Source organism: Pantherophis guttatus, chromosome 2 (assembly GCF_059756535.1).
Source record: "Pantherophis guttatus breed Tessera chromosome 2, ASM5975653v1, whole genome shotgun sequence".
In the NCBI taxonomy this organism is placed as follows: domain Eukaryota; kingdom Metazoa; phylum Chordata; class Lepidosauria; order Squamata; family Colubridae; genus Pantherophis; species Pantherophis guttatus.
Genome location: NC_142064.1, coordinates 232,270,698 through 232,290,537, shown reverse-complemented (window position 1 = coordinate 232,290,537; position 19,840 = coordinate 232,270,698). Strand labels below are relative to the sequence as shown.

General features: G+C 36.6%; 1 protein-coding gene across 6 annotated transcripts in view; it reads left to right on the top strand.

The window, feature by feature from the left end:
• The window catches only part of ITPR1 (inositol 1,4,5-trisphosphate receptor type 1), a 256,477-nt gene that overhangs the window by 117,243 nt on the left and 119,394 nt on the right, over nucleotides 1–19,840 (top strand). For all 6 annotated transcript variants that reach the window (XR_015732679.1, XM_087887909.1, XM_087887911.1 and 3 more), the window contains exons 12-26: nucleotides 738–837; nucleotides 3,224–3,384; nucleotides 4,287–4,428; nucleotides 4,527–4,685; nucleotides 5,834–6,006; nucleotides 6,541–6,660; nucleotides 7,574–7,768; nucleotides 9,115–9,366; nucleotides 10,640–10,781; nucleotides 12,082–12,235; nucleotides 13,227–13,414; nucleotides 14,863–14,998; nucleotides 16,162–16,216; nucleotides 17,643–17,808; nucleotides 17,897–18,067. Coding sequence is in view for 5 of the 6 variants with exons in the window: in XM_087887909.1 (XP_087744035.1) it covers nucleotides 738–837; nucleotides 3,224–3,384; nucleotides 4,287–4,428; nucleotides 4,527–4,685; nucleotides 5,834–6,006; nucleotides 6,541–6,660; nucleotides 7,574–7,768; nucleotides 9,115–9,366; nucleotides 10,640–10,781; nucleotides 12,082–12,235; nucleotides 13,227–13,414; nucleotides 14,863–14,998; nucleotides 16,162–16,216; nucleotides 17,643–17,808; nucleotides 17,897–18,067 (2,314 nt within the window). In the remaining variant the exon portion in view is untranslated. The remainder of the gene's footprint in view (nucleotides 1–737; nucleotides 838–3,223; nucleotides 3,385–4,286; nucleotides 4,429–4,526; nucleotides 4,686–5,833; nucleotides 6,007–6,540; nucleotides 6,661–7,573; nucleotides 7,769–9,114; nucleotides 9,367–10,639; nucleotides 10,782–12,081; nucleotides 12,236–13,226; nucleotides 13,415–14,862; nucleotides 14,999–16,161; nucleotides 16,217–17,642; nucleotides 17,809–17,896; nucleotides 18,068–19,840) is intronic.

Genomic DNA, 19,840 nt, shown 5'->3' with positions numbered 1-19,840 from the left:
ATTGTTTCCCTACCAGAAATATCTGTAGTTTTAGTCACAAAAGTACATTAAAAGTTCTGAATCTAGTCTGATTCTTAGTAAATAAAAAAGTGACATCTGGGTGAGAGGTCTGAACATTTTTTTAAAAAAAAAATTGGGATGCTAAACTAGTTTATTTCAAACTGTTTCAAGTGCAATATTTCATTGGCATGAAATGGAATATTCTGAACAGTTTCTAACTGCTAATGTTTGAAACAGCTCTTTCTAAGCTCAAAGTACTTCATTTCATGCTTGAATCAGCAGTTTAGTGCTTAAAACGACGTTTTATGAAATTTTGTGTTCAGAGCAGGTAGAAATGAAACATTTTCCATAATCCATTAATTCCATGGTATGAACTGGGCATTTGAATGGGCCCTTAAAAAGTGGAGTGATGCTTAAAAAGCAGAAGCAAGATGTTCCAGAAGCAAATTTAAATCTACAACTTTATCAGCGATTTCAGATTTAGACCGACGCTGGCAATATTATCTGGGACAGATATTCCAACTTAATTTTTTTTAAAAAAAATTTACTCTTCAAAGAAGTATTTTGATGCAAAATGCCTGGTTGTTTCAATTCAGCTTCATTCACTACCACGCCATAAAAATTGATTGTTTGAAAAGTTCATTTTATTTATTTTGTTTTTCACGAACATCTTCAGAAATTACTACAGATTTGTGCATCTGGAATCTCTTTAATGTAAATGTATCTGGTCCTTTCAGGAACTCTTACGTCAGGCTTAGACATCTATGTACAAACACCTGGGTTCACAGCACAAATATCCCGATTGATAAAGAAGAAGAAAAACCTGTGATGCTTAAAGTAAGTCCTGCAAGGAACTCAGTTCATGGAACTGTTTAGAGAACAAAATTAGCAAGTCTAAGATTATCACATGTTTGACCTACCAATAAAGGAGGATAGAATCAAGATCATGTGAAGTGTTAATACCACTTTATAATGCCTTGGTAAGGCCACACTTGGAATACTGCATCCAATTTTGGTCACCACGATGTAAAAAAAATGTTGAGAGTCTAGAAAGAGTGCAGAGAAGAGCAACAGAGATCATTAGGGGACTGGAGGCTAAAACATATAAAGAACGGTTGTTGGAATTGGGTATGTCTAGTTTAATGAAAAGAAGGACTAGGGATGACATGATAGCAGGGTTCCAATATCTCAGGGGTTGTCACAAAGAAGAGAGAGTCAAGCTATTCTCCAAAGCACCTAAAGGCAGGACAAGAAGCAATGGATGGAAACTAATCAAGGAGAGAAGCAACCTAGAACTAAGAAGTAATTTCCTGACAGAACAATTAACCAGTGGAACAACTTGCTTCCAGAAGTTGTGAATTCTCCAATCCTGGAAGTTTTTTAAAAAGAGTTTGGACAACCATTTGTCTGAAATGGTGTAGGGTTTCCTGCTTGAGCTGGGGGTTGGACTAGAAGACTTCCAAGATCCCTTCCAACTCTGTTATTCTATTCTATTCTATTTGTAGCTCAGGGTTGAAATTAAGGGTCATTGATGCTTTCTGAGCTGGTCGTTTTCTTGCACATGATTCATCAACCAAACTAGATAACATCATCAGTGGTAGTCTTGATGATGTTACCCAGTTTGGGTAATGAAATATCTGCAAGAAAACAACCAAGCTCAGAGATCACCAAGGACCCATCAAATATGACCTAGTACATTACTAATAAAGTTATAACAATGTTTAATTGAGAAGCTTAGGGTAGTGCATAGGCATCAGGTTAGAAACCAGGAGAACATGAGTTCTAGTCTTGCCTTAGGCACTGAGCCAGTTTGGGCCAGTCACTTTCTCTGAGCCCTGGGAAAAAGAAAGCAGTGGCAAAACACTTTGAAAACTGTTGTCCAGAGAAGTACATGAACTTCCTATGTAGCTATTGATACAAGTCTGATTGAAGACATGAAAGTGTTTATGTATTGCATGTTTATAATTCAGTGTAGGTTCAGTGCAGTGGTGAAAGCCAATTTTTTTTACTACCGGTTCTGTAGGTGTGGCTTGGTGGGCATGGCAGAGGAAGGATACTGCAAAATCTCCATTCCCACCCCACTCTGGGTCCAGGCAGAGGTGGTATTTGCCAGTTCTCCAAACTACTCAAATATTTCACTACCGGTTCTCCGAACTGCTCAAAATTTCCATTACCGGTTCTCCGGAACCTGTCAGAACCTGCTGGATTTCACCCCTGGTTCAGTGTAGATACAATTTACAATTAAGCACAATACAGTAAATCAGTTAAATAAAGCATTTCTATCCAGCCTCACTCATTACTGGGACAAATCATATAACTAAAGAACTGCAAGGGGACTCCCACTCCTCTGGCACCAATGCCTGGCTGAAGAGCCAGGTTTTAAGAAATTTCCTAAAGGTAAGAAGAGTTGGGGGTTTCTCACACATTGGAGGGAGAGCATTCCAGAGAACAGGTACAGCTGCAGAAAAGGCCAAACTTCCTTGGTCCCATAAGATGACAAGATTTTAAAAAAGGAACCTGGATCATACTCTCCCCATGGAAGTATGTAGGGCGCCCATGTGTTCTTATGAGAATGTGATCCCTCAAATAGCCCAGTCTTATGCCACGTAAGGCTCTAGAGGTAATAATCAGCACCCTGAATTGCATGTGGAAGCCTATTGGGAATCAGTACCAGGTATTACAAGAGCATAATGAGATGTACCATAACTATCTGTGTGCTGCATTCAGAATAAATTGAAGCTTCTGGATAGCTTTCAAAGTAGTTCCATTTAGAGCTTGTTGTAACAGTTCAATCAGGAGGTGACCAAGGTGTAAGTGATCATACTTGTACTGATCCTGTGCTGATTATACAGGCCCTGTGCTGATTGCTAGCTTTTTGGACTGACATACTTGGCAAACGTCCCCCTTATTGTAACAGCCTTGAACCTATTATTTTTGTATTTTTTGTAATGTTACGATTTCTGCTAATGACAAAGAGGGGAACTCTTTTTCCACAAACCTGGCATTTATTAGTGTAATGCATACTGGCACAACTCTCCTAAATAAATAATTGAAATACTTAAGATATGGGTTTCATGTATATCTTATAAAAAAAAAGAAAATGAATTGTGCACTACAGTGTTTCCTATTAAAATGTCAACCACTATTTCTCTAATGCATTCCTTACCACCATTTCTTTTGTTCTTAAGTACTAAAATTACTTTTTTTTAAAAAAAAAAAAAAGATTGGCACCTCTCCTGTAAAAGAGGACAAAGAAGCTTTTGCCGTGGTACCAGTTTCTCCTGCCGAAGTTCGAGATTTGGACTTTGCAAACGATGCAAGCAAAGTATTGGGCTCCATTGCTGGCAAACTGGAGAAAGGAACAGTAACTCAGAATGAAAGGAGGTAAGAGGGTCATAATCTGTTTTTTTTTAAAAGAGAATTACCATTCAAGCAATATAGTTTTTATATTCATTTTTGCAGCATCAATATGAAACCTGCAATACCTCCAGAACTAGTTACAGAGCTCAAAATGAAACGAAAATAGGCACTTTAAAAATGGCTAAAACTGTATCAGATGATTCAGTCTTACAGAATCTCCATGTTTGTATTAGTAATTTTGTAAGAGCATGTCAAGATCATAACCAGATTGAAAATCTTACATTAGTTTAGGCAGTGGTGAAATGTAAAATCTGTTACTACCAGTTCTGTGGGCATAGCTGGGGGTGGTGGTAATGTGACTGGGTGGGCGTGGCCAACTTTTTTTTTTAACTTTTAAAAGCATTTTTTCTACAACTCTTTGGCTGAAGAGGTTGTAGAAAAAATGCTTTTAAAAGGCTCTGACAATGCCAGCTGCACCCCGCGATCATCAGAGGCTTTTTAAAAAACTTTTAATAGCATTTTTTTAACCGAAGAAAAAATGCTTTTAAAAGTTTAAAAAAAAGCCTCTGATGATCGCAGGGCTCAGCTGGGCATGGGGGGGGGCAGGGATTTTTGCTACCAGTTCTCCAAACCACCCGCTGCCATCGCTACCGGATCAGGTGATCCAGTCCGAACTGGGAGCATTTCACCCCTGACTTTAGGCAATAGAAAATATTGCTAAATTCATCTTGGATTTACACTTCTGAAATGTTTTTTTAAGAATTTAAAGAAATTTTGTGACTGGTTTTGGATTAAATATTCTTAAAACAGTATGCACCTGTTTTCTTAAACTGAACAGAGTTACAGAATGCATTACTGTGTGGGTATGTTGGTATTAAATTTCGGACTAAGAACTAGATTTTTCTTTAAAAAAAATATATCTCTAGGTCTGTTACAAAGTTGCTGGAAGATTTGGTATATTTTGTTACCGGTGGAACAAATTCTGGTCAAGATGTACTCGAAGTCATGTTCTCAAAGCCAAACCGAGAACGGCAAAAACTAATGAGAGAGCAAAATATTCTAAAGCAGGTAGAGTACACAACTCCTGTAATTGCTAAGACCTTATACACATTTCTGATTGTGATGATAGGAAAGGTAATTTCTTCCTTCCTCAAATAATGCTCCAGATTTTCAAGTTATTGCAAGCACCATTTACTGACTGTGGAGATGGGCCGATGCTGAGATTGGAGGAACTTGGAGATCAACGCCATGCTCCGTTCAGACATATCTGCCGCCTCTGTTACAGAGTGTTAAGACATTCCCAACAAGACTACAGGAAAAATCAAGTGAGTAAAATTTGAAAGAATTTAAGCTTACCAGGCTCAGCACCTAGCTAGCCTTAGCTGATCTAAAACAATAAACTTAACGGAAATGGTTCGATGGACCAAATCACCAGTAGATTGAGAAAGAAGATGGCCATGGCAAGCCACTTCTGTGTTTTTCACAAGAATCATAGTCACCGAGTCACTAAGCCACTAAGTCTAAGCACCTGCTCTATGCAGTACTCCAAATGAAAGCATCCCTAAGAGATTGCTTGCCTCCTCTTTAACTCATCTAACCAAGATGAGTCCAGTGCCTTTCTTGGTCTGTGTTTGTGACACAGAATGCTCTTACTGTTAGGAAGAATAGTTCTTACTTATCACAACATATCTTTCTGCTAACTTGACCATGATTTGCATTTTATAATCTGGAGTGAAAGAAAACAAGATGGTGACCTTTTACTGTGTAATATCCTTCCATGTATGAAGAATGCTGAGGTATCCTCCCTCAGCATCTTTCTTGAGATGATATGATACTCCTAACTTCTTCAATCTCTTTTATTCCCAATGCTTTTGTATGTACCTGTTATTTCTCTGAACTATTCTTAAATTCCTAGGATTGGATCCAGTACTTCATGTAGATTCTGAGTAGAGATACTGCCATGATTTGGAAATTATACTTCTGCTGTTCCCAGCTATGTCATGTTACTTGCTTATTTTCTGTTTGCGTCCAACTACAATCACAGGACCTTTTTTCACAAGAACTAAGTAATGCTACATCATGCCAGATACATCCCATCCTATACCTGCACCTGCTTTCTGTTTTCTAATTGTTCTAATTATTTCTAAAAATTAATTCTAATTATTTTTTTTATTTTGGATTGAATAAATCCAAAGATTTATCCATCATTCTGAATGGATCTTCAACTTGCAAACTTCCATCATCTAATATTTGGACCTTCTGTTTAAATGGAAAATAATTGTCAGTTGCTTAATGCAAAGTGGATAAACTATGATTTAATTTGAATAGCAATTGGGACAAAAATCAGGTTCAGTCTTAGGAATATGTCTGGCTTTTGATTAAGAACAACAAATAGCTTCTTTAAATCTATAAATATTATATTGGAATTAGCATTTGTTTTCTTTCTCCCTCCCCACCTTTAATACTTTGCCAGGAATATATAGCCAAGCAGTTTGGCTTCATGCAGAAACAAATTGGCTATGATGTCTTAGCCGAAGACACTATAACAGCCTTGCTCCACAACAATCGCAAACTGTTGGAGAAACACATCACAGCTGCTGAGATTGATACCTTTGTTAGCCTTGTAAGAAAAAACCGAGAACCCAGGTAAATTTTTCTGTTAAAAAAAAAAAATAGAGGATGCACAAACACTTTAATTGTGGCTCAGATAGCCATACGGCTAATAGCAGTTTGGAGTTTATGTATATGTTTGCTATTTATTTATGTCTTATTCTGCTGCTGTACTGTGATATCCCTCCTAATCGCCAGACTTCTAATAATTCCTAAGATGTTGAACAGGTTATCCAAATATCTGTTCTTTGAGCACAACCCTTGCGATTTCACATTTTATTGGAGATCCTTTTTTTTTTAGCTCTATTCTACCTTACATTATTATGGATTAGTATAGTTTATTGAAATGGAATCTGCTGCTATTTGAAAATGGATGCTTCTTGATTCTGTGAGAATCTTAGCAATTTTTGTTATGTTTAGTTAATTTAGTTAATTTAATTAATTTAGTTATGTAGTACTGTATGAAGCCACAAATATATTTCTGCAAATCTTTATCATGTTGTTTATAATATATATTATAATCTGAAATATTGTGCCCATTTTATAGACTTTGTTTTCTTCTCTGAATAGATTCTTAGACTATCTTTCTGATCTTTGTGTGTCTATGAACAAGTCTATTCCGGTCACCCAGGAGCTGATTTGTAAAGCTGTATTAAATCCAGCAAATGCTGACATACTTATCGAGACTAAGTAAGTTTAGACATTTTTAAATAGATTTATTCATTTTAGAAAGAAAACAATTATAGCAAAGATGGCAAATAAAATTACTACCAATTTGGAAGAAATGATATATATATATCATTGAAACCTGGGAAGGTTTCAAATGGGCATACTACGACTCTGGAATTCTGCAACCATCATAAATACACACCGGTTGTCAGGTGCCTGAATTTTGATCCTGTAACTGTGGGGATGCTGCAGTTGTAAGTGCAAAATTGGCTGTAAATCACATTTTTCCAGTGCCGTTGTAACTTCAGACAGTCATTAAATAAATGGTGGTAAGTTGAGGACTACTGTATTTTTCGGAGTATAAGACACACTGGACTACAAGACGCACCTACCTTTTTTGGTGAGGAAAATAAGAAAAAGAAATCTGCCTCTGGGCAATTTTGCCTCGTTGCAAACAGCCTGCTTTACTTTCATTTTCATTTTCAGCATAGCTTGATTAGCACAAGGGAGAAAAAAATCTCCTCCAGCAATTTTCTTCCTTGCAGCAAGCAGCAGAGGCCTGCGCAGAACAGCTGAGAGCAAGACAGCTGAGAGTCGGGAGGCTGATCCAATCAAGTTATGCTAATTAGGCTGTGCTGAAGTTAAAAGGAGCTGTTTTGTCTTGCTGTTTGCTGTAAGGAGGTAACTGCTGGGGGGGCAGAGGCCAAAGGGTGGGGGCCAGTGGGTGGGCAGGGCTACATTCGGTGTATAAGATGCACCTAAATTTTCACCCCCTTTTGGGGGGGGGGAAAGGTGCGTCTTATACTCTGAAAAATACGGTACTTTGAAAGGATGTGATGTTACCTCAGGTTTGGAAATCTAATGGAAATCCACCCATACATCCCTGAAGGTAGAAATACAAATAACTGTTCTTCATTTTTGTACAATTCTTCAGACTGGTCCTGTCTCGTTTTGAGTTTGAGGAGTTATCATCTGGAGAGAACTCACTGGAGGTTGGTGAGGACGAAGAAGAAGTCTGGTTATTCTGGCGAGACAGCAGCAAAGAAGTCCGCAGTAAGAGTATCAGAGAGCTGGCACAAGATGCCAAAGAAGGACAGAAGGAAGACCGAGATGTCCTAAGCTACTACAGGTTAACATGACAAGTAATCCTTGGCTTTGGCAGCATAACCTGAAATGTGTACACTAGAGCTGTTTGTAATTTTATTAAATGGCCTATTCTTATGACTTGAACGCTAATATTTATAATTAATTTTAAATGGTAGCTATCAAAACATTTTCAATTTGGAATTATTTGGATATAATACTAAAGGTGCTTTTTTAAGAGCCACTGGACTTTCTGATTTTTTTTTAAAGACGTTTCGCTTCTTATCCAAGAAGCTTCTTCAGCTCTGAGCTGAAGAAGGTCCAGTTGCCACTTGAAAAAGCACTTTTGGGACAACCATGACCTGGATGACTGTGAATCTCCATAGATATTTGGATATAGGAAAGAACTTGGTCTGATAACAATTTCATAGAGCTCTGACAACAGATTCATAGATTCATTCTGCTTCATGCAGTGACCATGTACTGAGTGTGGTTTCATACAACTGCTTCTGAATTACAAATAGTCAAAAGGATTAAGAAAATCAGCTGTCACTGTGAAAATCCTTTATTTTCTAGAATATAGATCTATTATTTTGTTCTTTATAGGCTGTTTTTTTAGAGGTAAATAGCATTGGTCAATCTGATACATTTTTAAAAAATATTTGGCTATGTGGTAGTGTTATTCAAAACATTCTGTAAGTAGTTTGGACTCTCAAGGCTGTATTTGTATAATGTAATATACACAAAAAAAGCTAATTTAGTGAGAACTTGCCATCATTTTAGCCTCATTTGAATGCTTCACTTTTAAATTTGATGATTTCCATGTTCTGTAAGCATGGAATGTCTACCAGTTTGGAACTGGATGTTGGACACTAACAATATATATTTTGTACATGATCCAGTTTACACATATACACAATGTCAGCTGCTCCAGTTTCCAGTTTCATGGCAGAATTCCGAGTTTAATTAAATAGGGAATGAGGTCTTGAAGCATGAATATGTGTTAACTAAATTTACAGTGTAATTTATCCTCTATTTTTAAAATCTGATTAATTTATACATAAAATGTATTTCCCACTCTTCTCATCAGAATATGTATTTTATCATGTGTTAAGTGTACCTTCTCTGTAGCAGTGCCTGTCCTCTAGAATGAGGTTTCATTCCCCCCCAAGATCCAGATGGCCCCCACTCTGCTATAATTGTACCCCAAACCTTTGGCAATGGAGAGTGAGACCTCTTGCTTCATTACAACTGATCTGTTCTGCTTGGCATTTTTTATCTTTCATTAATTTGATTATAATTTCTTTAATGTGAACTGCCACGGTGATGATGACAATTTTTCAGTCTCTCCGGTAAAATGATGCTTTCCTAATTTTTCTTCTGCTTTACAAGGTACCAGCTGAATCTTTTTGCTCGGATGTGCCTTGATCGCCAGTACTTAGCTATAAATGAAATATCTGGGCAGTTGGATGTAGACCTTATTCTTCGCTGCATGTCGGATGAGAATTTGCCTTATGACTTGAGAGCTTCATTTTGTCGACTGATGTTGCACATGCATGTTGACCGAGATCCGCAAGAACAAGTGACGCCAGTGAAATATGCTCGACTATGGTCAGAGATACCATCTGAAATAGCAATTGATGAGTGAGTATTTGTGACCAAATAATTCTCTAAATCAGGGATATCAAACTCAATTTCATTGAGGGCCACATCAGGGTTGTGTTTGATCTCAGGGGGTGGGGGTGGCCAGGGTGGGAATGGCCAGTTCAACATCACTTGTGTCAGGGGCCTGAGCTCTCTGCCAATGAAAACGGGCTCCTGAACTCCGTTTTTGGCTGCGATGGCCTCCTGCAACCCTCTGCCAGCCAAAACGGAGCTCAGAAGGGCCGCATCCGGCCTCCAGAACTCCGTTTTCACTGGCAGAGATACTGCGAGCCGGTCCTTTGATGTTTCCAGGGCGGCCCCGCGAGCCAGATCTAAGTACCCTGCAGGCCAAATTCGGCTCGCGGGCCTTGAGTTCAACACCCCTGCTCTAAATGAAGCATGGTGACTTTAAATCCTTGAGAGTCCTCTTACTCTTAAAGAATTCTCTTGTAGGAGAATTGTTGTGTTAGCCTGTTGCAAAAAAAAAACAAAACAAAAAAAAAACCCAACCCAAATCAGAAAGAGTCTAATACCATCTTTTCCAGCTCCCAAATTTTGATGCCTTCTAATAAAATTGGTTAGTTGAAAAAAGTGCCTACTATATTCCTTCTGGTAAGAATTTCCAGTATCACTGGATATTCCAGAATATTTCCAGTACAAAATATTCTGTAAATGTTTTGGACTCCAAGGCTGTGTTTGCATAATGTAATGAACACAAAAAACCTACAATTTTTTGTGAGAACCTACAATTGTACAAATTATAAAATTATGGTTGAGCCCAAAATTTATGTTGCTAGGTAAGACATTTGCTAAGTGAGTTTTGTCCCATTTTACGAACTCTCTTGCCATAGCTGTTAAGTGAATCATTGCAGGTGTTAGCAACACAGTTATTAAGTGAATCTATCTTCCCCATTGACTTTGCTTGTCAGAAGGTTGCAAAAGGGGATCACATGACCCCGGGACACTGCAGCCATCATAAATATGAATCAGGTGCTTAGCATCTGAATTTTGATCACATGACCATGGGAATGCTGCAATGGTCGTAAGTGTGAAAAATGGTTATAAGTAACTTTTTTCAATGCCTTCTAACTTTGAATGGTCAATAAATGAACTGTTGTAAGTCGAGGACTACCTGTATTTTCATAAAGTGTTTAGTGTTAATCTAAATCAAGTAATAAATTTCTTGTAGATAATTTTTTCCAAAGAGAAAAAGGAGGCAGGACGCTTTAAAAATTGTCACTTTTTGTTTTCTTGTTTTTGGATTGTTGTTTAGCTATGACAGCAGTGGAACTTCCAAAGACGAAATCAAGGAGAGGTTTGCACAAACTATGGAGTTTGTGGAGGAATATTTAAGAGATGTTGTTTGCCAAAGATTCCCATTTTCTGATAAAGAAAAAAATAAACTCACCTTCGAGGTAAATGTTTTATGCATCAAACTGAGCTGCAAGACCAAATGTTGGTCATGCTAACTATAAGTGATTCAATGGTCAGATCATGCACACATATTTGTATATTTTCTCAAGTCTGCCAGTTGATTTATTCATAAATAAGTTTCATAGCACCTGCCTAGCATACAAACAAACAAACAAACAAAAATTAAAAACCCAGATTCCAAAATTAGTTAAAAGGATAAGGGACAAGAGAAGAGAAAGATTTCTCTAGTAAATCCTGCACCAGCTGAAAAGATAGTATCAATAGTTAAAGGCAGCTTCAAATATTTTCCAGAAACTTATTCTATTTGCTTAGTTTTATACCTTTCCAACCAGTAGGTTGCCTTGAATAGGAAGTTTGCTAGAAAATTATAGCAATAACTATGCAATAAAAACAGCAGTAAAATACAGTAGGGCACACATCTCAGTATGCTAATAGCAGTATCTTAAAATACCTGAGAGAACAAGGAGGTTTTCATGTGGCACTGAAAAACCATAATGGAGATGCTGAATGGCCTCTCCGGAAAGAATTTTCGGCAAATATGTGAAGCTGCCGCAGAAATGACAATCTTTTTTTGCTCCCATCTGCCTCATGTAAAAGACCTAGAAAATTTGTCATCTGCTATAAATGCTGGAGATTCCAGCAAAATCATCAATAGAAGTTTTTATTCACTAGAAAGTGTTTTTGTCATTAAAAATCCCTAACATATAATCAACATGAAAAAAATAATAATAATTAAATGGCTGACAGATGTAATGATATGTTAAAACAAAATTGTTCTTTTGCTATTCTTTGTGTTGTATTCTATTTATTATGTAAATAGTAACAGAAAATAAACAACCCTCTCGACGTCAGAGAACCTAAATTATCTGGAATATAAAAATCAGCTCTAAAAAATGAAAAGTATAAAATCTGGAAAAAAAATATAGGCACTGATTAATCAGTACTATAGCACTAGTAGGTATTTTAGAATAAGGATATTTAGAAACTTACCATTTTGCATACAAATATTATTTCTACATTTATTTATTTGTCAGATTTAAGAACTGCCCATCCTCCTCACAGAGAGATTCTGGGTGGTGTGTAATAAAATATTAAAAGCATAAAAATAGCATATAAAATTTCAGCGAGGCAAGGAATGTTAAAAATTAATTAAAAGGCAGGAGAGGACTTTGAGGGCTGACTTTCGTATCTTAGACAATTTTATGAATTTCAAAAAGAATATTGGGTTTGTAAAAGAAAAAATCCAGTTCTTTCTTTTATCTTTCCTTCTTTTAAAAACAGGTTGTGAATTTAGCCCGAAATCTGATATATTTTGGCTTCTATAATTTTTGTGATCTTCTAAGACTAACAAAAATTCTCCTGGCTATTCTGGACTGTGTTCATGTGGCAACTATTTTCCCTATTACAAAGGCTACAAAAGGGGAAGAAAGTAAAGGTAAGAATGGCAAGGAAAAGTGGAGGAGATGTTGAGAGACATTTCACCCATCTGTTGTGGCCTGTTGGCTACCAGCAGAGATAGCTGCAGACACAGATAAGGAAGAGGTTGAGGGAGAACCTGGGCCAGCTTCAGAGCCTTTGGAAGGCTCTTATAAGGAAACGGCAGCAGAGGCAGAGCCGGGGCCTTCTGTCCTCCCCCAGGTGGAGAGGCAGCTGTTTTCAGGACCTGAGCTGAGTGAGGGGGAGGAACAGATGGGGCCCATCCCAGATGTGCGTATGCATAGAGAGGAAAAGAGAGGAGAGCAAAGGAAAGCAGTAAGCCGGCTCTCAGGGAGAGGCAGACGCAGATATAACCAGCCCCTCCCTGGCTGGGAAATAAATAGGAGGGGTTTGCCTGTTGTCACAGACAGCCATTCGTTGCTAGTATACAGCAAGCAATTAGAACAGGCCATTTTCACTCTCTCCAGGTTCCAAGAAAGCCTCTGGAGCCTGGGGAGGGTGAAAAATGGGCCTACTGGGCCTTCTAGTACCTTTTCGCCACTGTGTGCCAAAAGCGGGGGGAGCGGCAGTGGGTGTGCACGCATGCGTGGGGGGCGGGAAGGCATTGAATTATGGGTGTGGGCACATGGACACGCGACCACCCTGCGCTCCCGCCACTTTTGGCACACAACAGCAAAAAGGTTAGCCATCACTGGACTAGTGTTTAAGGTACCAGGCTAGAAAGCAGGAGACTATGAGTTCTAGTCCCGCTTTAGATATGAAAGCTGGCTGGGTGATTTTAAGCCAGTCAATTCCTCTTAGCCCACCTCACCTCACCTCGCCACACAGGGTGTTGTTGTTGTTGTTGTTGTGAGGAAAATAGGAGGAGAAGGATTATTAGGTATGTTTACCACCTTGAGTTATTTATAAAAATAATAAATGTGGCGTATAAATAAATAAATAAATGCAAATTTAAAATATTTGTCGGGGGTATTTATCTGTTTCTGAAGGGAGCAATGTGATGAGATCGATCCATGGTGTTGGAGAGCTCATGACCCAAGTGGTACTCAGAGGTGGTGGGTTCTTGCCTATGACGCCCTTGGCTGCTGTCCCGGAAGGCAACGTGAAACAAGTTGAACCTGAGAAAGAGGACATCCTGGTAATGGATACCAAACTGAAAATAATTGAAATCCTCCAGGTAAACTTCACATGACACGGCATGGACATTTTTGTTGATGTCAATTTATTCTTATATGGTTTGATTTTTATTCCACAGAAGTTTATTCTAATTTATTCAATTAGAATTGAAAGTAATCAAATGTTTTTTTCTCAACTATATTAACCATAAGGTAATTGTTGATTGCAATTTTTTGCAGTAAATCATTGAATAAGTAGAAGGAAAATATTATTGAAAAGATGAGGAGCAGAGCAATTTAATAGAAATGGAAGCAGGAACTGGCGCTGAGGATTTTCATGCCTGCTATAAAGCTGTAAGCCTCCCAGAATCACCTTATAGCGGAGATGGTGGCTTAAAAATTGATTGAATGATAAAGCTTGGCGTATTCTTGACTATGGAGAAATGTCTATACAGAAGTGATTGGACATACAGATTTATTTTCTGATAGCTCTAGCTAGAAAGCGTCTTAATTTGTTAAAAAGATTTATACCTTTTTGTTGTTGTTGTTTCTTACAAATATTGATCATCTGTAAATTTGGATTCATTTATATCCAACACTGATGACAATGTAAGAATTTATTTATTTACTACTTTTATTACATTTATATGTCATCCATCTCACTGTTGAAGTGATTCTGGGTGGCTTAAATGCATCCAGTCGAAATTGTACTTGTATGTATGGTCAAAATATGTTTAATAGAATATAGTGCTATTCAACAGTTTTAGACAATCCAATTCTTTTTTTTTTTACAATACTGTACAATGAACATTTTAAGACTGATTACCAATATAACTGTTTTTCCAGACTTTACCTGGAATAAACAGTGTTTATTTCAATTCTAATGCTAATATAAATCTGATGTAAGCTTCAGTCAGGCGTAAAGAATTAGGACACTAGTTAGGTTGTAGCATAGAAGATTTATTCAAGCCTATGTACAAGAATCTCATCAACTAAAGTTCAACATTAAAGTGGTGCCAGATATGGCTCAACAAAATTCAGGAGGCATTGGACTTTGAGCCCTTATGGGAATGCAACAGCTCTAAACTGATGGTGAATTTAACTCTGCCCCCTAGCAATGTCAACTCTGCTCCTACTATTCATTCTCAACCTTAAAAAAGAAGGCAGCCTTCAGATTTACAGTTTTTTGATTATCTTTAGAGGTCTCAGAACTGCATGAAGCTTTGCTTCTGCTGTTCCCCTCTCAAATCACTTGATTCAAATTAAATTTCTTCATATTTCAGTTGACTTTAAGTATAGAAAATAACCCCAGTTACTTAATATAGTTCAAAAATTTATTTGTTGTTTCTGTTTATATCATGCATTTCTGGCTAAGGTTCACGGATACTTTAAATGTGTCAAACCTAAGATCCATCAAATGTTTAAGCTCATTTGTCTCTTGGAATACAACCTGGATAAAATTGTATTATTAATATTGTTTTCATTTTTGTTCAAATGTTGGAACCACCAGTTCATTTTGAATGTGAGATTGGATTACCGAATCTCATGCCTTCTGTGTATATTTAAACGAGAATTTGATGAAAGCAACGCACAGACATCTGATTCACCTTCAGGGGGCAATAATCAAGAAATGCCAAATGTACCAGGTCAGTAATTTGAATATTGTGTATTACAGAGTACGAACAAACATTTTTCAGTTTGGCAGCTGCTGTTTTCTCTATCGCTGATGATGGATCCCTTCCAATGAGATCCCCTTACTCATTAAAAGAGGCAGTACAGAAAGTATTGTCCCATTATTTTTAAGATTTATGAGATGGTTTTAAGACTATTGGTGGTGCATTTTGTGTCACAAAAGCTTAAATAGAGCCATTTTCATATTGATGTTTTGCATTAACATTTGAAATACGTTTTGGCAGTTTCAACTTTTTTCCCACTGACTTTTTTTATGATAGGCAGGAATATTTTTATTTTGCCTTGCACAAGATTAGCACATTCTTTTCCAATCTAATATGCTAAAAATGTTCTGTAATATTGATTTTAGTTAATATAAATAGGTTATACTATTTATTGTAGGTTATTTGTTATGGCAATTAGTAACTAGAGCAACTCAGAATAAAATAAAGCAACATTCCACTTTCTAAGCAAAGTAGAAGTTACAGCAATTTGCTAACATATTGTATGTTGCAAAAGATGTAAGCATGGGTTAAATTAATATTTCTTGTATCTTTGTACTGGCATTGAGAGTTGCAGTCCCATACCTCTGGAAGAAGCCAGATTAGGGAAGGTATCTTAATGTTGTAATCAGTATATTTTGACTTATGCACTTGAGTGAAAGGTGAGATCTTTGTGTTACTGATACATCTACTGTTTGTATATTCTGTATATATTCATAAACCTAGTATCTTTTCACATATGAATTCATGAATGAATGGTATTAGGGAAAAAAAGCACAGATGGGTAATGTACAAGTTACTTATTCATCTTCTGCTGAACTGGGAAAATGACAAGAGTATGTTTTAAAATACTCTTTTAAAAAATAGAACATCATCTGCTACCACCTCCCTGTCTTAGTATAAACTGTTCAATTAAGCAATATCTGTGCAAACTGTTTACATTCTCTCATTGGCTTAATTTATATAATGCTTTTTCAGTTTTGAAGCAGAGAAAACTGCCTTGCTTGTTAGGTGTAGTTCTTACAATTCAGTTATTTTATTCCAGAGAAAGGGGGGAAAAAGTGGTGGCTTGATTTGAATTATTGTTTTATTGTTCTGAACTCAGCATAGACTACATTATTTGTTTTCCTTTACAGGTGCTCTTGACTTTGAAAATATTGAAGAACAAGCAGAAGGGATATTTGGAGGCAGGAAAGTAAACTATGGCAATTTGTATTCTTTTGTTCTCAACTATATATAAAATAGATTCTGGAAACCTGATGTTCATAGTTTTAGAAGATAAATTCTTGGGGTTCACAGTACATTACTGGTGTGTCCATGGGTATCTCTTTTGGTGCCCTCTAGGACACTTTTGTGATTGAGCATACAATCTTGGCAACCGTTTCCCAAGAATGGAGTATAAATATGTTATCAAAAGTACAGATGTATCTACCTGGCCAAAACGTTTGTGAGCATTTAAATTGCTTGTACCAACTATTTGAGAACCCACTTAGTTACATACAAGCCTCCAGCATTACCTTCCTTTGAAAACACAATTGAAAGTTACAAACACGAGAGTTTTAGAAGTTTGTACAGTAAATATCGAAGCATAAACAGCAGACAAACCAGCTAGAAACATAATTAATCATTTTATAATTATTTTGTTAAAACACATTCTAGAAGTATGCATATGTAGGTATGTATATACAGGTAGTCCTCGACTTACAACAGTTCATTTAGTGACCGTTCAAAGTTATAATGACACTTAAAATGTTATTTATGGTTGTTTTTCACAGTTATGATCTTTGCAGCATTTCCATGATCATGTGATCAAAATTCAGTTATGTTTCAATTGTTTTATTGCTTTTAATGGGCTTTTTTTGTTTGGTGGTTGTCTTTATATTGCTTTTTTTTCTTTTTAATTTTGTAAACCACCCAGAGTTACAGAATCGAGTATAGGTGGATATAAACATTTAACAAACCAACAAATAAGATTGGCCATGCACTATAATGCTTAGATCTTTCCTTTAGTTGTTTCTGTTTATGACATTTAAATGAGGCCAGTTGTAGGGTTTAGTCTGTTTTCTTCAGTTCTCTTATCTTGTTCTTTCGTTTGCTAGAAGAATACACATAGGGAGTTTTTATACCTAAGTAGTGGAGGTTATATATGCTTCAGCAATTAAAAAAAAAAGGATGCTATAGTTTAGGAGCATCTTTTATTGTATGCTGCAATGTTGGGTGATATTCTACACTACAGAATGCAATGATGAGTGAGGACAAAATACCTTTATTATGATAAAATATGAATGTTGAATATTCCAACATTATGAAGACAAGCTGGATAGAGCTCACCTGAAAAGTTTTGCAGTCAAACTGAGAGAAAGAAGTTACTAATTTTAAAGGACAAAATGCAGATGCTTGGCATTGAGAGAAGTATGAAGGGAGAAAGTTGCTAATGAAGAAGCTGTCATCCATTTTCCACTTGTGATTAAATACCTGACTTTATATCCAGTTTTAATTTATAGTGCTCTTTTTCTCCAGATGAAGTACAGTCAGGGAAACTGGGTTGTCCTTAAGCTTACTTAAAAAGTAAGAGTTCTTACTTTCGTTTTAACGTTGCTATATTTTGTGTTTTCAGTGAAGAGAATACACCACTAGATTTGGATGATCATGGCGGCAGAACTTTCCTGAGAGTTTTGCTCCATTTAACAATGCATGACTATCCTCCACTAGTATCTGGGGCGCTTCAGCTACTCTTCAGACACTTTAGTCAGAGGCAAGAAGTCCTCCAGGCTTTTAAACAGGTAAATGCAGTTGTGTGATGTTCTCTGTTTGCTTTGAAATATGTAGAGCAGGTGCATATTGCAACTAACCAATTTCAATTCATGTCAGGTTCAACTGCTTGTTACCAGCCAAGATGTTGACAATTACAAGCAGATAAAGCAAGATTTGGATCAGCTGAGGTCCATTGTTGAAAAATCGGAACTCTGGGTATATAAAGGACAGGGTCCTGATGAAGCTGCAGATGTAACAACAGGAGAAAATGAACATAAGAAAAAGGAGGTAAGAAAAAGAACTTTTATCAATGCTGCTTAAGAGCTGCAATGCACCCCCCTGACTTGGAATATTAATCACAACCTAACTTTGATAACTATAAAAATACCCTGTTTTCCCCCAAAAAAGACATCTCCTGATAATAAGCCCAATCGGGCTTTTGAGCGCATGGCAGTAAGGCCAAGCGCTTATTTCAGGGTTCAAAAAAATATAAGACAAGGTCTTATTTTCAGGGAAACACAGTATTAAGAATCAGTATAATAGAGTCAGTATTGTATGTTTGAGAGCCCTAGTTTTTGTATAATCTAGATGTAGTTGAATGGATCTTCTGGTACTGTATAATGTCATTTTTCCAAAAATCAAATAAATAGATAAAATATGTTTTTACTAATATTTTAATGAAATAAGTATTCTCCTTCTTGCTGCATAAAATGCATTGGCAGATTAGTGTTAATTTTTCAAAGGCTTGAAACAAATTATCTTTGAAATACTGAGCCAAACTATTTCTGTCTTCCAGTCCCATTAAGTTTGATTACTAAGCCCATGTTTTAGCCAGAGGTCCCCCAGTTCTCCTCTTGTTTTGCAAATGTTCTTGTGAACATTTTTTTATTCCAACCAGTAACTCGAGTAATAGTTCTTTTTCCACTTCTGAAATAGATTCTGGGAATAACCTCCTGTTCTCTTTTCTTTTTTTGGATTCTCATTGCTGAAACAACTGTATAACTACATAATGGTAGAAAGGGAAGGGAACCTACGTTCACTTGTATTATATAGGAGTGGCATTTTTATAATCTTGGATTTAAATCTGATGCATAACTATTCAGAGATGTAATGCTTGACTTGTGCTATATTTTGAAAATATGTGTATATACACACATACATAATAATTATACGATCTGGAAAGTCTAGAATTGATTATTCTGTACTATTAATTTTTTGTTTATTACATTCAATCTTATCCCATTTAATATCTTCCCATTCTCTTCTTCCTAAGAACTATTTTTATGATCCTAACCATATATAATAAATCCAGAGTTCTTCCCAGTTTGCTAGAGTCTAAATCTGATGTATATGATTAAGATTCATACTTGTGTCTTAATCTTATTTCCCTTCCCGACATGCTATTAACAACCTAATGATTATTAAACCAAAATGTGCAACATGAAACAATCCTAAAATGAGGTCTACTTACAGTAATATTGTACTTCCAGCATTCAGAACTTGAAATAGATTCTTATTATTCATCACCCTGGGATGTCTGATGATACAAATATAGTATTTTGTAGATTTAACCACATCTTAAAATCACACCATACCGATTAAATATCTTTTAAAATTCATCCCACTGATATTCCAACCAATAGAAGAGAAGGTGTGTAGCTCAGGGTTGAACTGTGGAGTCCTTGTTGCCCTCTGTGCTTCGTTCTTTGCTCGCCCATATTTCATAACCGAGCGCCACTCATATTCTAAACCTTCACTCCAATATATAGTGTAGAATAGTTATAGTAGTTCTTTTTTAAGTTGTACATAACATTTAACTAGTTTTAAGAACCTCTAAAACCTTTCCCAATAATATTAATAGTCTAGGAGTTTTACTTATTGCTATGTGTTAGGCCTAAAGCGTAAGCTCAAAAGTTCTTTTCTCCGATTACACTGTCATTTGGCAAAGTTAAGTGACCAAAGCACATCTTAATGCTGAGAACTGTAGCTGAACAACTCTTGGAAATACCAAATCCACACAAACACCCCCCCTCCACCTCGCAGCTTCTTGACCAAGTGCTA